This window comes from Orcinus orca, chromosome 2, assembly GCF_937001465.1.
Source record: "Orcinus orca chromosome 2, mOrcOrc1.1, whole genome shotgun sequence".
Classification (NCBI taxonomy): domain Eukaryota; kingdom Metazoa; phylum Chordata; class Mammalia; order Artiodactyla; family Delphinidae; genus Orcinus; species Orcinus orca.
In genome coordinates, this window is record NC_064560.1 from 115,950,418 (window position 1) to 115,966,353 (window position 15,936).

Genomic DNA, 15,936 nt, shown 5'->3' on the forward strand with positions numbered 1-15,936 from the left:
AAGTGGAGGAGCCTACCAAATGAATGGGGGACCAGGCTTGGGAATAGTAGGAACTGAGGTTGCTCCGGAGGACCTCCCAGCAGGAAATAGGAAGCTGGACAGTAATCCCTCTGTAGCCAGGACAGCCGAGGCAGTCCTCCACCGGCACAGCCACTTCCTTAGCTGTTACTGCCACCACCTCCCCTGTTGTTGCATCCTCAATAAAAGTTGCCCCCATCAGCTTGTATTAGCTGTCTAATGCCATGTAGCAAATTATCGCAGAAGTTAGTGACTTAAAATAACAAATCGTCTGTTATCTCTCTTGGTATCTGTTGGTTAGGAATTTGGGAAGTGCTCAGCTGGGCAGTTCTTGCTTGGGGTCTCTCATGTGGTTGCAGTTGTGTACTGGCTGGGCTACCTTTGTCTGAAGTCTTGACTAGGCTAGAGGATCTGCTTCCAAGGTGGCTCACTCTCATAGTTCACATGTTGGCTGGTTATGGGCTGGGGGCCTCAGTTCTTGTCCAGGTGGGTATCTCCATAGGGTTGCTTGAGTGTCCTCATGCAGAGTGACTAGCTTTTCCTGGAGTGAGTGATCCAGGAGGCCTAGGTGGAAGCCTCAGTGCCTTTTACGATGGTCCCTTCTCCTGTATTCTATTGATTTACAAGGGCTTTCCAAGTTCAAGGCAAGGGAACACAGACCCCACCTCATGATGGAGGAGTATCAGCATTACATAAAAGAAGCGTCTAGGACTGGATATATGTTGATGTGTGCCATACTGCTTGTCATCCTTGAATCACTTTCTCAAGATCAAAGGGATCTGATTGGCCAGGATTAGGTCATGGTCTCACTCCTTCTGACTGTCCTAGGGGTGGGAAAGGAGGTTGTGGCTACACTCTGCTTCTAAAGGCAAAGATAGTTGCCTGAACTATTCTCCCACCAAGACGACACATGGTCTGGAAGAAGGAGCCCACCAAAATGAAATAGTTTGCTCTTAAGAAGGAGGATGGAAGCTGGGTACCCTGAAATTGATAAGTATTTACCATCCTTCCTCTGAATGAACTCAGTTGGGGCATTTGTTTTCAGTATGCCACCAGCTCTTTGGGAAGACACTGGAATAATAAGCTAGAACTGCTGTAACAACTTGACCCTTTTTCCATGTACCAACAATACTTGAACTTTAAACTCAATCCTAGTGAAGCTACTACTTTTTAACTTGTTCACTCCACAAATACATACTGAGCTCTTAAGAGAGTGCAGTGCATTCTGCTGGGCCCCAAGCAACAGTAATCAGACAGGAATTCTGCTTTCAAAGAGCAGTCTAGTAGGGAAGATAAGGCACAAGTGGACCCTTACCAGCAGCAGGAGGTATGTGCTGGTGGTGTTGTGGTCTGGGGACAGCTGGCTATTGACTGGGCCTTTGGGGCCTTTTGGGCAGCATCTCCATTGACTGACTTCAATCTAAGGACTGGTCCTTAGGTCCTATAGTAGATATTCTTAGTATATTCAGAGATCATCAGACCCCTAGTGACAGATTGATCCTGACACATGAGACTGATATATTAATAGAATGTCCCTTTATTTGCTTGTAGTAGGGAGGCTAGATCCCTTACAATGGCCAGAATATTCGTGTGGCACCCAGGGTGCCCTTTTTTATATGTATCGAGGTACAGGCATTTTTGCTATAATGCCTTGAATGTGGTCCTGCAGAACCTTATGTTCTATAACAAATATGAAAAATAACAGGACTTAAGGGGCAAATAACATTGGAGCAGACCACTCAAATTCTAGGCAGCTTTGTAACTGGAACACTAATAAATATAGGTATCCTACTAAAATGAAATTCCCACTGTTTTTGGTATCCAGCATGATAGTCCTTTGCTATCTTAAACTCTGGGGCTGTGCTTTCTCTTTTGAGATAAGATCTTTGAGAACATTTGCTTCTGATAGAAACTAGTTTCATCAAAGTAAAAAATGTGATCCTGGGTGCAGACTTCTTTATGAGGCCTCCAAAACAATTAATGGGGAGGAAACATATTTTTTTTTTTTTTTTTTTGAGGTACGCGGGCCTCTCACTGTTGTGGCCTCTCCCATTGCGGGGCACAGGCTCCGGACGCGCAGGCTCAGCGGCCATGGCTCACGGGCCCAGCCGCTCCACGGCATGTGGGATCTTCCCGGACCGGGGCACGAACCCGTGTCCCCTGCATCGGCAGGCGGATTCTCAACCGCTGCGCCACCAGGGAAGCCCCTAGTGAAACATCTTTGCTTCATTTTTACTCTCATCTTCCCCAGATGGCTTAACTTAGTAGAAAGTATAGTGGTTTTTGAAGCTACTAATCAGCCATTACTTGCACTAATTTATAGGATTTTCAGCTCTTTTCTTTAGATCTTCCTGTATAAGTTAAGGTTTCTCAGTAATTGTAAGAAAGCTTGCCCCTGGTCACTTCAAAGCATTAACAAGCTGGGGAAAATTGCATACCAACCAAAACAACTTTTGCCTCATACCTACACCATTCTCCCACTTACCAGCTGCACATGAGCCAATTCAGATTAAAAAATCTATCACACATAGTATAATGCCCTCTAGGTCCATCCGTGTTGTTGCAAATGGTAAATTTCATTCCTTTTTATGACTAATATTCCATTGTGTGCATATATATATATGCCACATCCTCTTTACCCATTCATGTATCGATGGACACTTAGGTTGCTTCCATGTCTTGGCAAAAATAATGCTGCAGGGCTTCCCTGGTGGCGCGGTGGTTGGGAGTCCGCCTGCCGATGCAGGGGACATGGGTTCGTGCCCCGGTCCGGGAAGATCCCACATGCTGCAGAGCGGCTAGGCCTGTGAGCCATGGCCACTGAGCCTGCATGTCCGGAGCCTGTGCTCCGCAGCGGGAGAGGCCACAGCAGTGAGAGGCCCGCGTACCGCAAAAAATAAATAAATAAAAATTTAAAAAAATAATGCTGCAGTGAACATTAGCGTGCATATTTTTTTGAATTAGTGTTTTTATTTTCTTTGGATAAATACCCAGAAGTGGAATTGTTAGATTGTATGGTAGTTCTATTTTTAAATTTTTGAAGAACCTCCATACTGTTTTCCCTAGTAGGTGCACCAGTTTACATTCCCACCAACAGTGCATAAGGGTTCCCTTTTCTCCACGTTCTTACCAACACCTGTTATTTCTTGTCTTTTTGGTAGTAGCCATTCTTTTTTTTTTTTTGGATGCGTTGGGTCTTCGTTGCTGTGCACCGGCTTTCTGTAGTTGCGGTAAGCAGGGGCTACTCTTCGTTGCGGTGCACGGGCTTCTTATTGCGGTGACTTCTCTTGTTGTGGAGCACGGGCTCTAGGCACACGGGCTTCAGTAGTTATGGCTCGCGGGCTGTAGAATGCAGGCTCAGTAGTTGTGGCGCATGGGCTTAGTTGCTCCACGGCACGTGGGATCTTCCCAGACCAGGGCTCGAACCCATGTCCCCTGCATTGGCAGGTGGATTCTTAACCACTGCGCCACCAGGGAAGCCCGTCATTCCTTTTAAAAAGTCAGTCTGGAACTTATATTGCTATAGAACTAGTCTTGTTTTAGTTTATCCTTAAATTGCTGTGTTCCTTTCTGGGGAATCATGTTTACCTTCCATGTAGATCCTACACATGTGATGGGCCTGTACCCAGACCTGCTACCCACAGACTACAGGAAGCAGCTACAGTATCCTAACCCGCTGCCTGTGCTCTCTGGGGCTGAGTTGGAGAAGGCTCACTTAGCTCTGATTGACTACCTGACACAGGTAGGTATATACAGAAGTATATGGAAGAGCTTACCTGGAAGTTCCAGTACCTGCTTCTCTATGGCAGGGAACTGGGGGCCTTCTATAATGCCACAGGTGTTCCATAAATGAACACTATTGAAGTCTGGGGCGGGGGGGACATTTTTTTCTGCTTCATCTCCCTGCTTAACAATAGTATTGAGCTCTTTTTTGCTAAATCCTGATACCAGGAAACACATTCAGTTCATGGTAAATTCACACTAAGCTATTATAGGAACTAAAAACAGAAAAGTTTAGTTGATAGAAAAGAATACATTTTTTAAAACAAACCTTTTGGGAACATATATACTTTTGGAAAAAATAACTGCTCTATGCAACAAACTTGGAAAACACAGAAAAGTATAAAACAAAAATAAAAATCACCCATAGCTCTACCACCCAGAGAAAATTAACATTTTAGTGTTGTCCTTCCAGACTTTTATTTGTACCTATGAATAATTTTTGTTTATTTATATATTAGTTTACTTATTACAAATGGATATCAAGCTATATATTGTTTTATAGCTTACTTTTAAAACATTTAGCCACATATTAGGAAAGTCCTTCCCTGTCATTAAATATTCTTCTATAACATGTTTTTTTTAGAGGGAGTATTTAGACTTAAATTATTTTCAATTTACTGTTACGGCAGATAAGTGAAATTTTCATGTCAGCACTAAAACTAATGTCTCCATTGAAGCCTCTGAACCCCACATTTCTGTGCAGAAGATTATTATTTATTTCCTGTTCACCCACTCAGAGTCAGAGAACTTACTAAATTTTTTCCCAGAAGTGTTCTGCTGACCTTTGTAAGGGGTCCTCTGGATGGGCATGAGAAGTATTGCTAGGAAAATTGTAAGCCAGCTTCCCATCACCTGCTTCTGGGTCAGTGGGTGTCCCACAGGTCCAGTCAGGCATCCATTGCTTTGGCACTTCCTTGACATTGGGTTCCAGGGGTGGCTGACAGCACACAAACTTGCCTCTGTCTGCATACTGCACACCCCATGAGCCAAGTGAAAAAAGGTTCCCGGGGCAGAAAGTCTCCCAAGCGTGTGGCATCACAGAAGACCCTCTATTTTCAACATCTTAGCTTTAGGGGACTTCAAGCATACATTTTTCCCTGGCCTTCTCCACTGAACTTGGAATATGTGGAGGTAACTGACATGAGCATTGTGCCACAGAGTTGGTAGAACAAATAAGACCATTGGCGTGTCAGACACAAAATAGTACAAACTGGATGATTCCGTTTATATAAAGTTCGAGAACAGGGGAAAAGTAATCTCTAGTGATAGAAATCAGATCAGTGGGGGTAGAGGGTGGGTGAGATTCTTTGGGAAGAGCACAAGGGAACTTTCAGGGGTAACAGAAATGTTTCGTTTTTTGATAGTATACTTTTTTTTTTTTTTTTTTTTTTTGCGGTACGTGGGCCTCTCACTGTTGTGGCCTCTCCCGTTGCGGAGCACAGGCTCCGGACGCACAGGCTCCACAGCCATGGCTCACGGGCCCAGCCGCTCTGCGGCATGTGGGATCTTCCCGGACCGGGGCACGAACCCATGTCCCCTGCATCGGCAGGCAGACTCTCAACCACTGCGCCACCAGGGAAGCCCCTGATAGTATACTTTTAAGGGGTACATTTTATTGTATATAACTTATACCTCAATAAAGTTGATTTAAAAAAAGAAAAGAACAGGGGCCTTGGAATCAGACCCTAATTTGAAATCTGCCTCTGCCACTTAGGAGGTATCTAATATCTGTGCCTTAGGTTCTTCACTTATCAAATGGGGCTAATATTACCTGCATTTGTTTTAGGTTTACAATAGGATAATATATAAAGTGCTTGGCATAGTGCCTGGTCTGTAGTAAATACTCAGTAGATAATTGTCTTTGTGTCTGGTGATTTGGTGGTCATCTATTTTGATCCCTGATAAAAATTGAATGCTAATGTGGGATCAGGGTGGGTAGGTGTGAGCTGATTTAGACGTATTTGGAATTGCCTAGTAGCTCGGGTGATAAAGAAAGATTTAGTCCTGGCCTTGACCCTGCATTTTTGACCTTGGCAGAAACGAAGCCAATTGGTCAAGAAGCTGAATGACTCTGATCACCAGTCTAGCACCTCCCCGCTCATGGAAGGCACTCCTACCATCAAATCCAAGAAGAAGCTGCTGCAAATCATTGACACCACCCTGCTCAAGTGCTACCTCCATGTGAGTCCTCCAGCACTCGGGTCCCCACAGTCCCCTACTCTGGGGTCCCTGCCCCTGGTAAGAGTGAAGCCTTTGATGACAGGAACCAACTACTCTTGGCCTGACGTCTGTGAGCTTCTTGGAATTGAGGGGATACGGCGAGATGTTGACCCAGAATCTTACAGTGGGCTGGTCTTCTCTGCTAAGATGGGGGTTAGTGCTACGAGGTGAACAGGGACAGTATTTCCCCAAAGAAAATTTCCCCTTTCTTTACCCTCCCTCTCCCAAAAAAACCCTTGAAACATGTTGTTTGAAAGAGCATAAATGCTTTACAAGGTACTACCTGTAGTCCTGGCAAAGGATTGTTTGCTCTCTCTTGCTTGTCACACCCCTGGTGTTTCAGCCTGAAGCAGGCCGGGGCTGGGGAAGGGGCGGACTCCCCAGGAAGCAGCTTCTGCTGAAATCCTGCCTCCTCTGCAGACGAACGTGGCCCTGGTGGCCCCCTTGCTGCGCCTGGAGAACAACCACTGCCACATCGAAGAGAGCGAGCACGTGCTGAAGAAGGCTCACAAGTACAGCGAACTGATCATCCTGTACGAGAAGAAGGGGCTCCATGAGAAAGGTGACTGGAGGAGAGGTTTCTTTGGTTGGGAGAATCTCTTGTATTTTGACTGAGGTGTTGTTACCGAATCAGGTCCAGCTGCTCCCCGCTCGAAAATCAATACACGAGAGAAAGACAAATGTTGGTAAGAAAGGAAAGTTGCTTTTAATGAGAGTGCTGGCAGTCTGGGGAGATGGTGGACTCAGTGTGCCCCAAAAGCCCCCTCTGAAGATTCTGCTCAACAAAGGGAAAAAGGGAAGTAATCTCAGTTAATCATTGAGATAGGGGCCGTCCCCCACTGTGTGCAGGCCTGTTGCCTTCTCGTGATTTTTCTTTAGATGCTATCTTGTTCACACAGTTCGTTCACAAGATTACTGAAGGGGAAGCTAGGGAGAAGATCTGGCCCTCTTTTAATTACTTATTCTTCATTTCTACTTCTTTGATCTATGGAAAGAACCAGCGAGTTAAGCAAAGTATTGTGTGATCACAAGATTCGAAAGGTGTGCTAGGGCTACAGATAAGCAGAGCATGTAGGTGCCCAGTTTAAGGTTAGTGCCAAGACAAAGGGGCCTCCTGCAGAGACCTCTTTCCTGCCAAAAACTGCTTACAGTGTGATGACTTTCCAAGGAGATACACCTTCTGGAAGGGGTTCATGACCTTATTCTTGGGCTTCGTGGCCAGCTCTGCAGGTGCTGGTGGACCAGTCCAAGAAAGCGAATTCCCCTCTGAAAGGCCATGAGAGGACAGTGCAATACCTGCAACATCTGGGTAAGTCCAGCTTGTGGAAGGGGTGCAGGGAGAGGATGGTGCAAGTGGACCTGACCTCTCTCCCTTTCTGATTCCGACTGGTCATTCCCCTCCCTCCCTCATGTTCACCCAGCTGGGTTCCTCTGACTGGGGTGAAAGTCTCCCTGGTGATGGAACCATGACAGCTCCTTCGTGTGTAGCCAGCTCGGTAGGCCCAAGCAGCCCTGAGTGACTGGTGCTTGGACAGAGCTATCTTCTCCGGAAGATAAATCCTGGGCAACCTGGGCATCTGCCTTCCCGGTCCTATGGGCAGGGTGGGTGGGCTTCATCTGCTGACTTTTCCCTCTAGGTACAGAAAACCTGCATTTGATTTTCTCCTACTCAGTGTGGGTGCTGAGAGACTTTCCAGAGGATGGGCTGAAGGTAGGTCATGGAGCCCCTTGGATTTATCTGGCACCACGGTTGGTCCTGATTCTACTTCAGACGGCAGTGGATGGAGGGGGAGGAAGGATTCATGCAGTTCTCTGGTGTTTCAAAGACTGGGAAACATGGAACAGCAATGAGTGGAGTGAAAAGAGCCTGGTGCAGATGCCAGGAGACCTGCGACCTAGTCTGTCCCATAGTAACTGGCCACAGATGCCCTGCCCATACAGCGTCTGTCCCCTTGACCCTACGCTTGTGCGCATGTGCGTTTGGAAGAATTCCCATCAGGTGGTTCTGCTGCTAGAACTCAGGTTTTGTTCCAACAGATATTTACTGAGGACCTCCCAGAGGTGGAGTCTCTGCCGCGAGACCGAGTGCTTGGCTTCTTAGTGGAGAATTTTAAGGGTCTGGCAATTCCATATCTGGTAAGGTATTTTTTTGATCTGAACTAAAAGGCTTCAAACCCAGGATCCAGGACTGCATGAGTCAGTGATCAGCCAGTTCAGATTAGGGTTTGTGTCCCTTGGGGATTGGAAGGAATGTAAGGAATGTAATATCCTCTGAAGACAGAGATCCCAGTAGACCAAGCTGGAGATGGCACTTTTTGATGCTACCTTCTAAAGATGACGTGCAGAGGGATAAAAGAGAAGGATGCTGGAGAAAAACATTTCAAAGCCACATTTGTACAGCCAGACTCAACTGTGACCGAAGGACAACAAATCAGTCCTAAGTACCAGAATGCAAATACTCAACCTTCATTACATGGGCTGATTTGGAGGATTATGAGACAGAGTTTATAAAGGAGCTTTGACTGGAAATCAAGACAATAATTCCTGGTACTGCTGGGTTGTACTGTGAAATTTCCCAGTGGTTTTAGAAGAGCTATCCCTTGGTAATATTTGTGGCCTAATTAGGGGACAATCCTGGATGGGACCTCTTGGGCCTTAAAAATGTGAGGCAGCCTGGGCAATGGGCTGGGTCACAGCACAGAGGGTACCAGGCAGACCTGTATCTTGCCTCAGGAACACGTCATCCACGTTTGGGAGGAGACGGGCTCTCGGTTCCACAACTGCCTGATCCAGCTGTACTGTGAGAAGGTGCAAGGTCTGATGAAGGAGTATCTCCTGTCCTTCCCTGCAGGTACCAGTTCTTGGAAAGCGGGGTGGCCCCAGGCCTTAGAGGAGAGCTGGACCTGAGGGTGTCATGGGTGGTTTAGGGAAGAAGACCTTCTCTGCAGGCCCAGGTGGGCAGGAAGTGCCTCAGAGGAGCCAGGGCAGCTAAGTGACCCCGCAGGTGAGACTCAGGGGCTGGTGCCTGGATCTGAGCACCTCTTAGCTCCCCTGGGCATCACCCCTGGTGGTGGGGAAGGAGCAGATCTGTCCGCAGAGTGACGCCTGTGCTGATAAGAAACAGGTTTGTGTAGCAGGGTGCTTCTCTACGCAGCTTGGTTTCTTTTCTTCTTTCCTCAAGCTGATGTTTTGGGGCCATGCAGAGACCATAAGCTAAGAGAAGGCCAACTGGAAACCACCACGGAGGCCCTTTCTGATTATTGAATCCCGTCCCTCTCGTCTTTCTTAATGACCTCACATTGCTGCCCAACAGCATCCTTTCATGCTGAGCGTGGTTTTCCTTAAAGGCAAAGCTCCAGTCCCTGCTGGTGAGGAAGAAGGAGAGCTGGGAGAATACCGACGGAAGCTCCTTAAGTTCTTGGAAATTTCTAGCTACTATGACCCAGGCCGGCTCATCTGTGATTTTCCTTTTGATGGTGAGTGTCTGGCTTAGGTCCAGAGCCACTTTAGCAGAAGGGTAATGCAAACACGGATCTTTCCCTTTTACCAGTTCCCCAGCCCTCCAAAAGGTTGGGCCTGGGAAAAACCACATGTTTCAGGCCTGTGCTCCTGTTCTGTCCCCTCTGAAGGCTCAGTTTTGTTTGAGAGGAGTCTCTTTTGGGTATGAACCACATGCTAATTTTAATTTATTTATTTATTTTTGGCTGCGTTGAGGCTTCATCGCTGCACACGGGCTTTCTCTAGTTGCGGCGAGCGGGGGCTACTCTTCGTTGCGGTGCGCAGGCTTCTCATTGCAGTGGCTTCTCTTGTTGCAGAGCATGGGCTCTAGGCGCGTGGGCTTCAGTAGTTGTGGCACATGGGCTCAGTAGTTGTGGCTCGTGGGCCCTAGAGCGCAGGCTCAGTAGCTGTGGCACATGGGCTTAGTCACTCCGCGGCATGTGGGATCTTCCCGGACCAGGGCTTGAACCCGTGTCCTCTGCATTGGCAAGCGGATTCTTAACCACTGTGCCACTAGGGAAGCCCCACCACATGCTAACTGATGGCCAGGTTGAAGCTGTTTCTTGGTTCAGTACATATTCTTGGCCAAGTTCATTGGTTAGCAGTTTTTATAATCTGGCGTAATGTCTAATTATACATCAGACAGACGTATGTCTGAAAAAAGACACACGTCTGTCTGCTGTATAAGCTCCATGAGAGCAGAGGCCAGGTGTCTGTTTACCTAGCTGAAGTGCCTGCTACATTGTAGGTGCTTATTATGCACTTGGCTGATTATCAAGTGTTGTTGCCCCATTTATAAGCAGTCACAAAAAAGATGGGATAAAGTACCTCCTAAAATAGCTCCCTCCCCTCTTCCCTTTTAAAAATTTTAGTAATTTTCTCCTTGAAAAAATCCCAAGTAATAAAAATACTTTTTCCCCTTTTATATTTCCCCAATATCCATTCCTCTAATAGCTTAGCCCCTGGCCTTGGGCTTGCCTAATGGGGATGATGGTTACTTAAACACCTTTTTCCCCACAGGCCTCTTAGAAGAACGTGCTCTCCTGCTGGGACGCATGGGGAAACACGAACAAGCTCTCTTCATCTATGTCCACATCCTGAAGGATACGAGAATGGCTGAAGAGTACGTTGACCCTGTCATCCCACCTTGCAAGGGTCTAAAAGAGGCCCCCCAGAGAGATGAGAGGCGTGAGAGGCTAAGAAAGCCACCCCTCCACCCTTCAGCAGGAGCGAGAATCACCTCGTGTGCTGGCTTCCGATTTTGTTGTCGTTAGGCTGCTCACGCAGGCAGCATCGATGCGCTGTCTCTAGATGTGGCCTTATCTGACCACTTTCTCCCTTGCAGGTACTGCCACAAGCATTATGACCAAAATAAAGATGGCAACAAAGATGTAAGTAGTGACCCTGGCCCCAGGGAGCACGGGTGCATTGCACTGTCCCTCTTAGCATAGCTAACCCCTCTGGTTTGGCCACAGGTGACCCTGGTATGAATTGCTAAGATAAGACAGGTCATGGGGTCAATGTGCTGATTGGTTTTGCACGTGCGTGTTGAGGTAGAGGCAGCGTGACCATGATCCTGGTTTGCTTGGGATGGTTCTGGCTTACATCTGTCGTCGCCCATGTGATTATTCGTAGCACCCCTGCCCCTTTACTCTCGAAAGAATCCCGACTTGTGTAATAAATTTATGTGGTCAGCCTGTTGAGAAGGAACATCTGATGGTTCTGGTAAGGTGCACACGTGTGCTCTGTCTAGATTACACATGGATCTGTCAATGTACAAAGACGTTTCTGGTGGCCATGACTGGGGGTAGGGGTGCTACTGGAATCTAGGAGGTAGAGGCCAGAGTTGCTATTAAACAGTGCACAGCACAGACCCAGCAAAGAATTATTCGGCCCAGAGTATTGAGTGCTGAGGCTGAGAAACTCTGTGGTACGGGTACCAGTAGGAGATGCAGCATCTCATCTTGGGTAATCCTCACCTGCTAATACGTGGCAGGGTCTCAGCCTTCGAAGCCAAAGGAAATGAGGGATCTCTTTGAGTCGTTTTGTTAACAGTGTAATGCAAAACAAATACAAGGCATTTGATTTTTTTTCTCTCAGGGAGAACACAATCTTTAATTTTTGACATCTTCAGTTGACTGACTTTACAAAATTTTTTAAAAGGTGAAAAATGATGAGTTTTAAATGCTCCGTGACAGCTGTTCCTATAGACCAACCCTCTTGCCTTTAGGTGTGGTCACACTGGGGGTTCTGGGAGGGTTGCTGCCAGCCTGACATGCGTGGCTTGTTGTGTATGAGACAGGTGTATCTGTCCCTGCTCCGGATGTACCTGTCCCCACCCAGCGTTCACTGCTTGGGGCCAATCAAGCTGGAACTGCTCGAGCCACAAGCCAACCTCCAAGCTGCCCTGCAGGTCCTCGAGCTGCACCACGGCAAACTGGATACCACCAAGGTCAGGAGTTCTTCTCGGGGAGACGGAGGGCGCATGAGGACAGCATGGAATGAGAAGAGGGGCCAGAGGAGGGACTGGGGTTCGAGGGCTCCGTGACGTCAGGCATTTCCTCAGTCTCACTCGTGTCCTGCCTCACCCTATTCCCTTCTCTCTTCCCGTCCCCAGGCCATCAACCTTCTGCCAGCGAACACTCAGATTAACGATATACGCATCTTTCTGGAAAAGGTCTTGGAAGAGAATGCACAAAGGAAACGGTTCAATCAAGTGCTCAAGAACCTTCTCCATGCAGAGTTCCTGAGGGTATGAGCCTTTCAGACATGAGGGCAGGCGTGTACTTTTCAGTGTGAGACAGTTACCGCGTTCCCTGTAGATAAAGGCAGAGCTTTATGCTTTTGAACTCTAGTTCAAGCTGATCGGTAACCAAGTGGGCATTTAAATGCAGGTGTTTCAATTAGGGGAGTCTCTGTGGGCTGGGAAATGAGACAGTGCCGGCCCTTCCTTCTGTTCTAAATGCCTGCTGGACATTGGGACTTTTCCCCCGATCTCTCTGCTCCCAGGTCCAGGAAGAGCGGATTTTACACCAGCAGGTGAAGTGCATCATCACAGAGGAGAAGGTGTGCATGGTGTGTAAGAAGAAGATTGGGAACAGGTGAGCCTCATCCACAGCCATGCACTGTTGGCTCTGATGTGGGTCACACTCAGGATGGACTTAAATGTCCCTATGCCCCTTAGCCAAAGAGGAAAGTGCAGCTGCAGACTGTCTGGGCTGCTTTTAGTTCTTGAGCCTCCAGAGGGCAGACCACGTTGTCTGCCGGGGGTGTGGAGGGGGTTTGAGAATTTAAAGGCCTGAAATGTATGGCATGGAGCTCTTGACTCCTTGCCCATAAAGCCCTTCCCCTCTGGCAGCTAAACATTGTGATGTAGCCGGGGGTGTGTGAGAGCTGTATGTGGGCAGGAAGTCCTTATCTTTTAAGGATACACCTCTGAAGGAAGAAAAAGGTCTTTCAACCTGCTGCCTCATGACTTGAGTAAAATCCTGAGGCAGCATCATTCTGTTTTAAGGCATATACTCCAGCCAGTCCCCTTTCCTTCAAAGAAGAATGATTTGTCCTTTTTCTTATATGGCTGGAAGAATCCTTTTCTTTAGAAAGACTCGCTGTCCTTTGTTAAAATTAGCCCAAGGGACTTCCCTGGTGGCGCAGTGGTTAAGACTCCGCACTCCCAGTGCAGGGGGTCCAGGTTGGATCCCTGGTCAGGGAACTAGAGCCCACATGCATGCTGCTACTAAGAGTTCACATGCCGCAACTAAGGAGCCCACCTGCTGCAACTAAGACCTGGTGCAACCAAATAAATAAACAAATATTAAAAACAAAAATTAGCCCAAAACTAGTTCTGATGAGCAGTCGGCCTTCAGCCGCTGCTGAGCCAGGCTGGGGTACTGCCCCATCTGCCTGTGCTTGCACATTGATGACAGTAAGAAATATCCCCATGCACTCAAATGGCATGGACCTCATCCTCTGTTCGGATATTTGCCAGAGATGGTGGCTACGTAAGTCCAGAGATGCCAGGCTGTTCTTTGTGGTTAGGGTGGGCGGCTTCTGGAATGGCACCCGGTAAGGTGCCTTTTCCAGTAAGAAGTAGTCTTCTCTTAGAGGCAGTCCTCACTCCCAGGTCATTTTCCTTCCCTGCAGTGCATTTGCAAGATACCCCAATGGGGTGGTCGTGCACTATTTCTGCTCCAAAGAGGTCAACCCGGCTGACACCTGAGCCCAGCAAGCCGAAGACTGAGCAGCGGACAACTCGGCTATCCCAGAGGCGGGGAGAGCCCCGGCCTGGGGAATCGGGGGCTGCTGCCACCACCAGGAGTCTCCCCATTTGGACACTACTGGCTACCTTGTGCCGTGGAACATCTCTGAACCAATGAGACTTGTGTTCTGGCGTTGCCAGACTTTTAATAGAAAAAACAATTAGTTACACCTTATATACCATTATGTTGCAGGCAATTCTGGAGAATTTTATACCTGCTTGGACAGGAGGAGACGGGGAAGGGCACCATCCTGTCTTTGCATTCCAATCACCCGAATAAGGAAACTGTCTCAAGTGTTTGCAACCGTGGGGTTGTTTATTCCAAGTTTTCTATTAAGATACATGCAGGACTTCACAGGAGCCCTCAGCTCGGCTGCCTGAAGTCCTGGAGTACCAGAGCTCCTCTGGCTGCAAAGGCCAAATGGCCCGTCCTCTAGGTAATGCTGGTCACTTTATAGTCACTGACCCCGTGTCCCCCCACCAGTCTCCCCACTCGGATCTTTATTTTTCAGTCTCCTTCACTTTCTACTTATTTTCTTCCTTTATCTCACCCCCCAACTTCTCCACCCAGACTTTCTCTCCTATTTTCCTGACACCGGGAATAACTAGTATTTTAAACAAGGTAAAATGAGAAGCAAGAGGAAGTCCCAGTTTCTAGGAATACCTTGCTCGATTGTCAGGTGTCTTGTAAATAGATCCTCCCTGGACTGTATGCACTGTGCCTGGAAGCTTAGGAGAGCCTCATTCTCGGTCCCTCGGGCCGAGTGTGACGGCTGCTCTAAGGGTGGGCTGCCCTGGGTATGTGACCTCTTGGCAGGTGTCCGCAGAGGCCCCTGCTCCTGGTTCATCCACCAGCCACCCAGGGCAGGTTGGTTTAGGCTTTCTGAGCAGCGTGCTTTGTGCTCTGGACACCTTTCTCTTCCCAGCCAGTGTCATCCGCCTACCTTACACCTTGGCCTGGCCATTGTTCTCCAGCTTTGTTTTGCAGGGGTTGGAGGATGGCTCTGGGTTATGGTAGGTAGGTGGATCTCTGCTGCACTCAGAGAACGATCAGATCAGGAACTGACACTGACGTGATGTAGGGCGTGCTTGTGAGGTGCTCGGGGACAGCCGAGAGTCGGCCGAGCTGCTGGCAGCAGGAGTTTGTGACATAACTCCCCGCCAGATCCGCTGAGCACTTGTTTGTGTTCGGGGGAGACCCTGCCTCCCACGGGGCTCTAGAGCCCACAGGACGGGTGCCTAGCACTGCAGGCTGAGGACACAGGGACAGCGGCCCTGCATCCTGTCATCCTGGGGATTTTGTAGATGCACCGTCTTGTTACCCCAGTGTTTCTAACAGTAATGAGGGTATGTGCCAGCACCCGATACTGACACTGTTCTAGTGGCCTGTCCTTGACATGAGATCCTTTCTAAACCCCAGCACCGTGCTATCTGGGGCCTGTGTTGTAGCCTGACTTGCTGGTGTAGATGAGGCTCCTCCCAGGCACGCTCTCTGCGGAGGGTCTGAAGGGACGGAGTGAGGGCCGTCAGCATCGCTCACAGAGGCAGCCGAGCAGCGCTTCACAAGATCCGTGTCCCACTGGCCACGCCCCCGCTAAGATGCAGTGCTTCCCCGGGGCCCTGTTTGCAGTGGCTTGGACTGAGCTTCCGCTGGGAGCAGCCGCAGAAACTGGCCCCGCCCCGCGCGCCCTGCCTTCCCCGCCTGCAGTGTGTGTATCTCCCTACCTGTGTGGCACACGTGTTTGAAGCAGTAGAATGAAGAATGTGTGTTTCCTTCCCTTCTGGAATACATAAACGACCCAGTTTTCCTGAACTCCATTCTCCTTCCCTGGACTCTCTGCCCTCCGTGGAGGTGTGGAGAAGGCTGGAGATGAAAGCTCTGTAGTGAGGACGACGAAGATCTCTCATAATAAACATCATGAAGTACGAAACCAAGCCTGTCTGGGTCTCTTTTTCCCCCTTTCCTGTGGGATTTGGTGAAAATAACAATGAGACGTTAATAATCGAGAAGACTAATCCAATTAGTGACTGAGAAAAAAAGTCAGTATAACACTGCTGTCTTGATGTGTGCCGTCCAGTACAGCTAGCGTGTAGCTGATACTGACAGCACAGATACAGAACATTTCCAGCATCACAAAGTGCTAGTAGACACTGCAACT

General features: G+C 48.4%; 1 protein-coding gene across 3 annotated transcripts in view; it reads left to right on the plus strand.

The window, feature by feature from the left end:
* Positions 1-15,708, plus strand: part of VPS39 (VPS39 subunit of HOPS complex) — a 47,509-nt gene extending 31,801 nt beyond the window's left edge. For all 3 annotated transcript variants that reach the window (XM_004273957.4, XM_033435698.2, XM_033435699.2), the window contains 14 exons: positions 3,618-3,760; positions 5,839-5,982; positions 6,442-6,583; positions 7,244-7,330; positions 7,659-7,732; positions 8,059-8,157; positions 8,755-8,872; positions 9,369-9,497; positions 10,540-10,642; positions 10,865-10,910; positions 11,822-11,971; positions 12,137-12,271; positions 12,529-12,620; positions 13,663-15,708. In XM_004273957.4, the coding sequence (XP_004274005.1) occupies positions 3,618-3,760; positions 5,839-5,982; positions 6,442-6,583; positions 7,244-7,330; positions 7,659-7,732; positions 8,059-8,157; positions 8,755-8,872; positions 9,369-9,497; positions 10,540-10,642; positions 10,865-10,910; positions 11,822-11,971; positions 12,137-12,271; positions 12,529-12,620; positions 13,663-13,738 (1,538 nt within the window). In that variant the 3' untranslated portion in view covers positions 13,739-15,708. The remainder of the gene's footprint in view (positions 1-3,617; positions 3,761-5,838; positions 5,983-6,441; positions 6,584-7,243; positions 7,331-7,658; positions 7,733-8,058; positions 8,158-8,754; positions 8,873-9,368; positions 9,498-10,539; positions 10,643-10,864; positions 10,911-11,821; positions 11,972-12,136; positions 12,272-12,528; positions 12,621-13,662) is intronic.
* Positions 15,709-15,936: the final 228 nt, after the last annotated feature.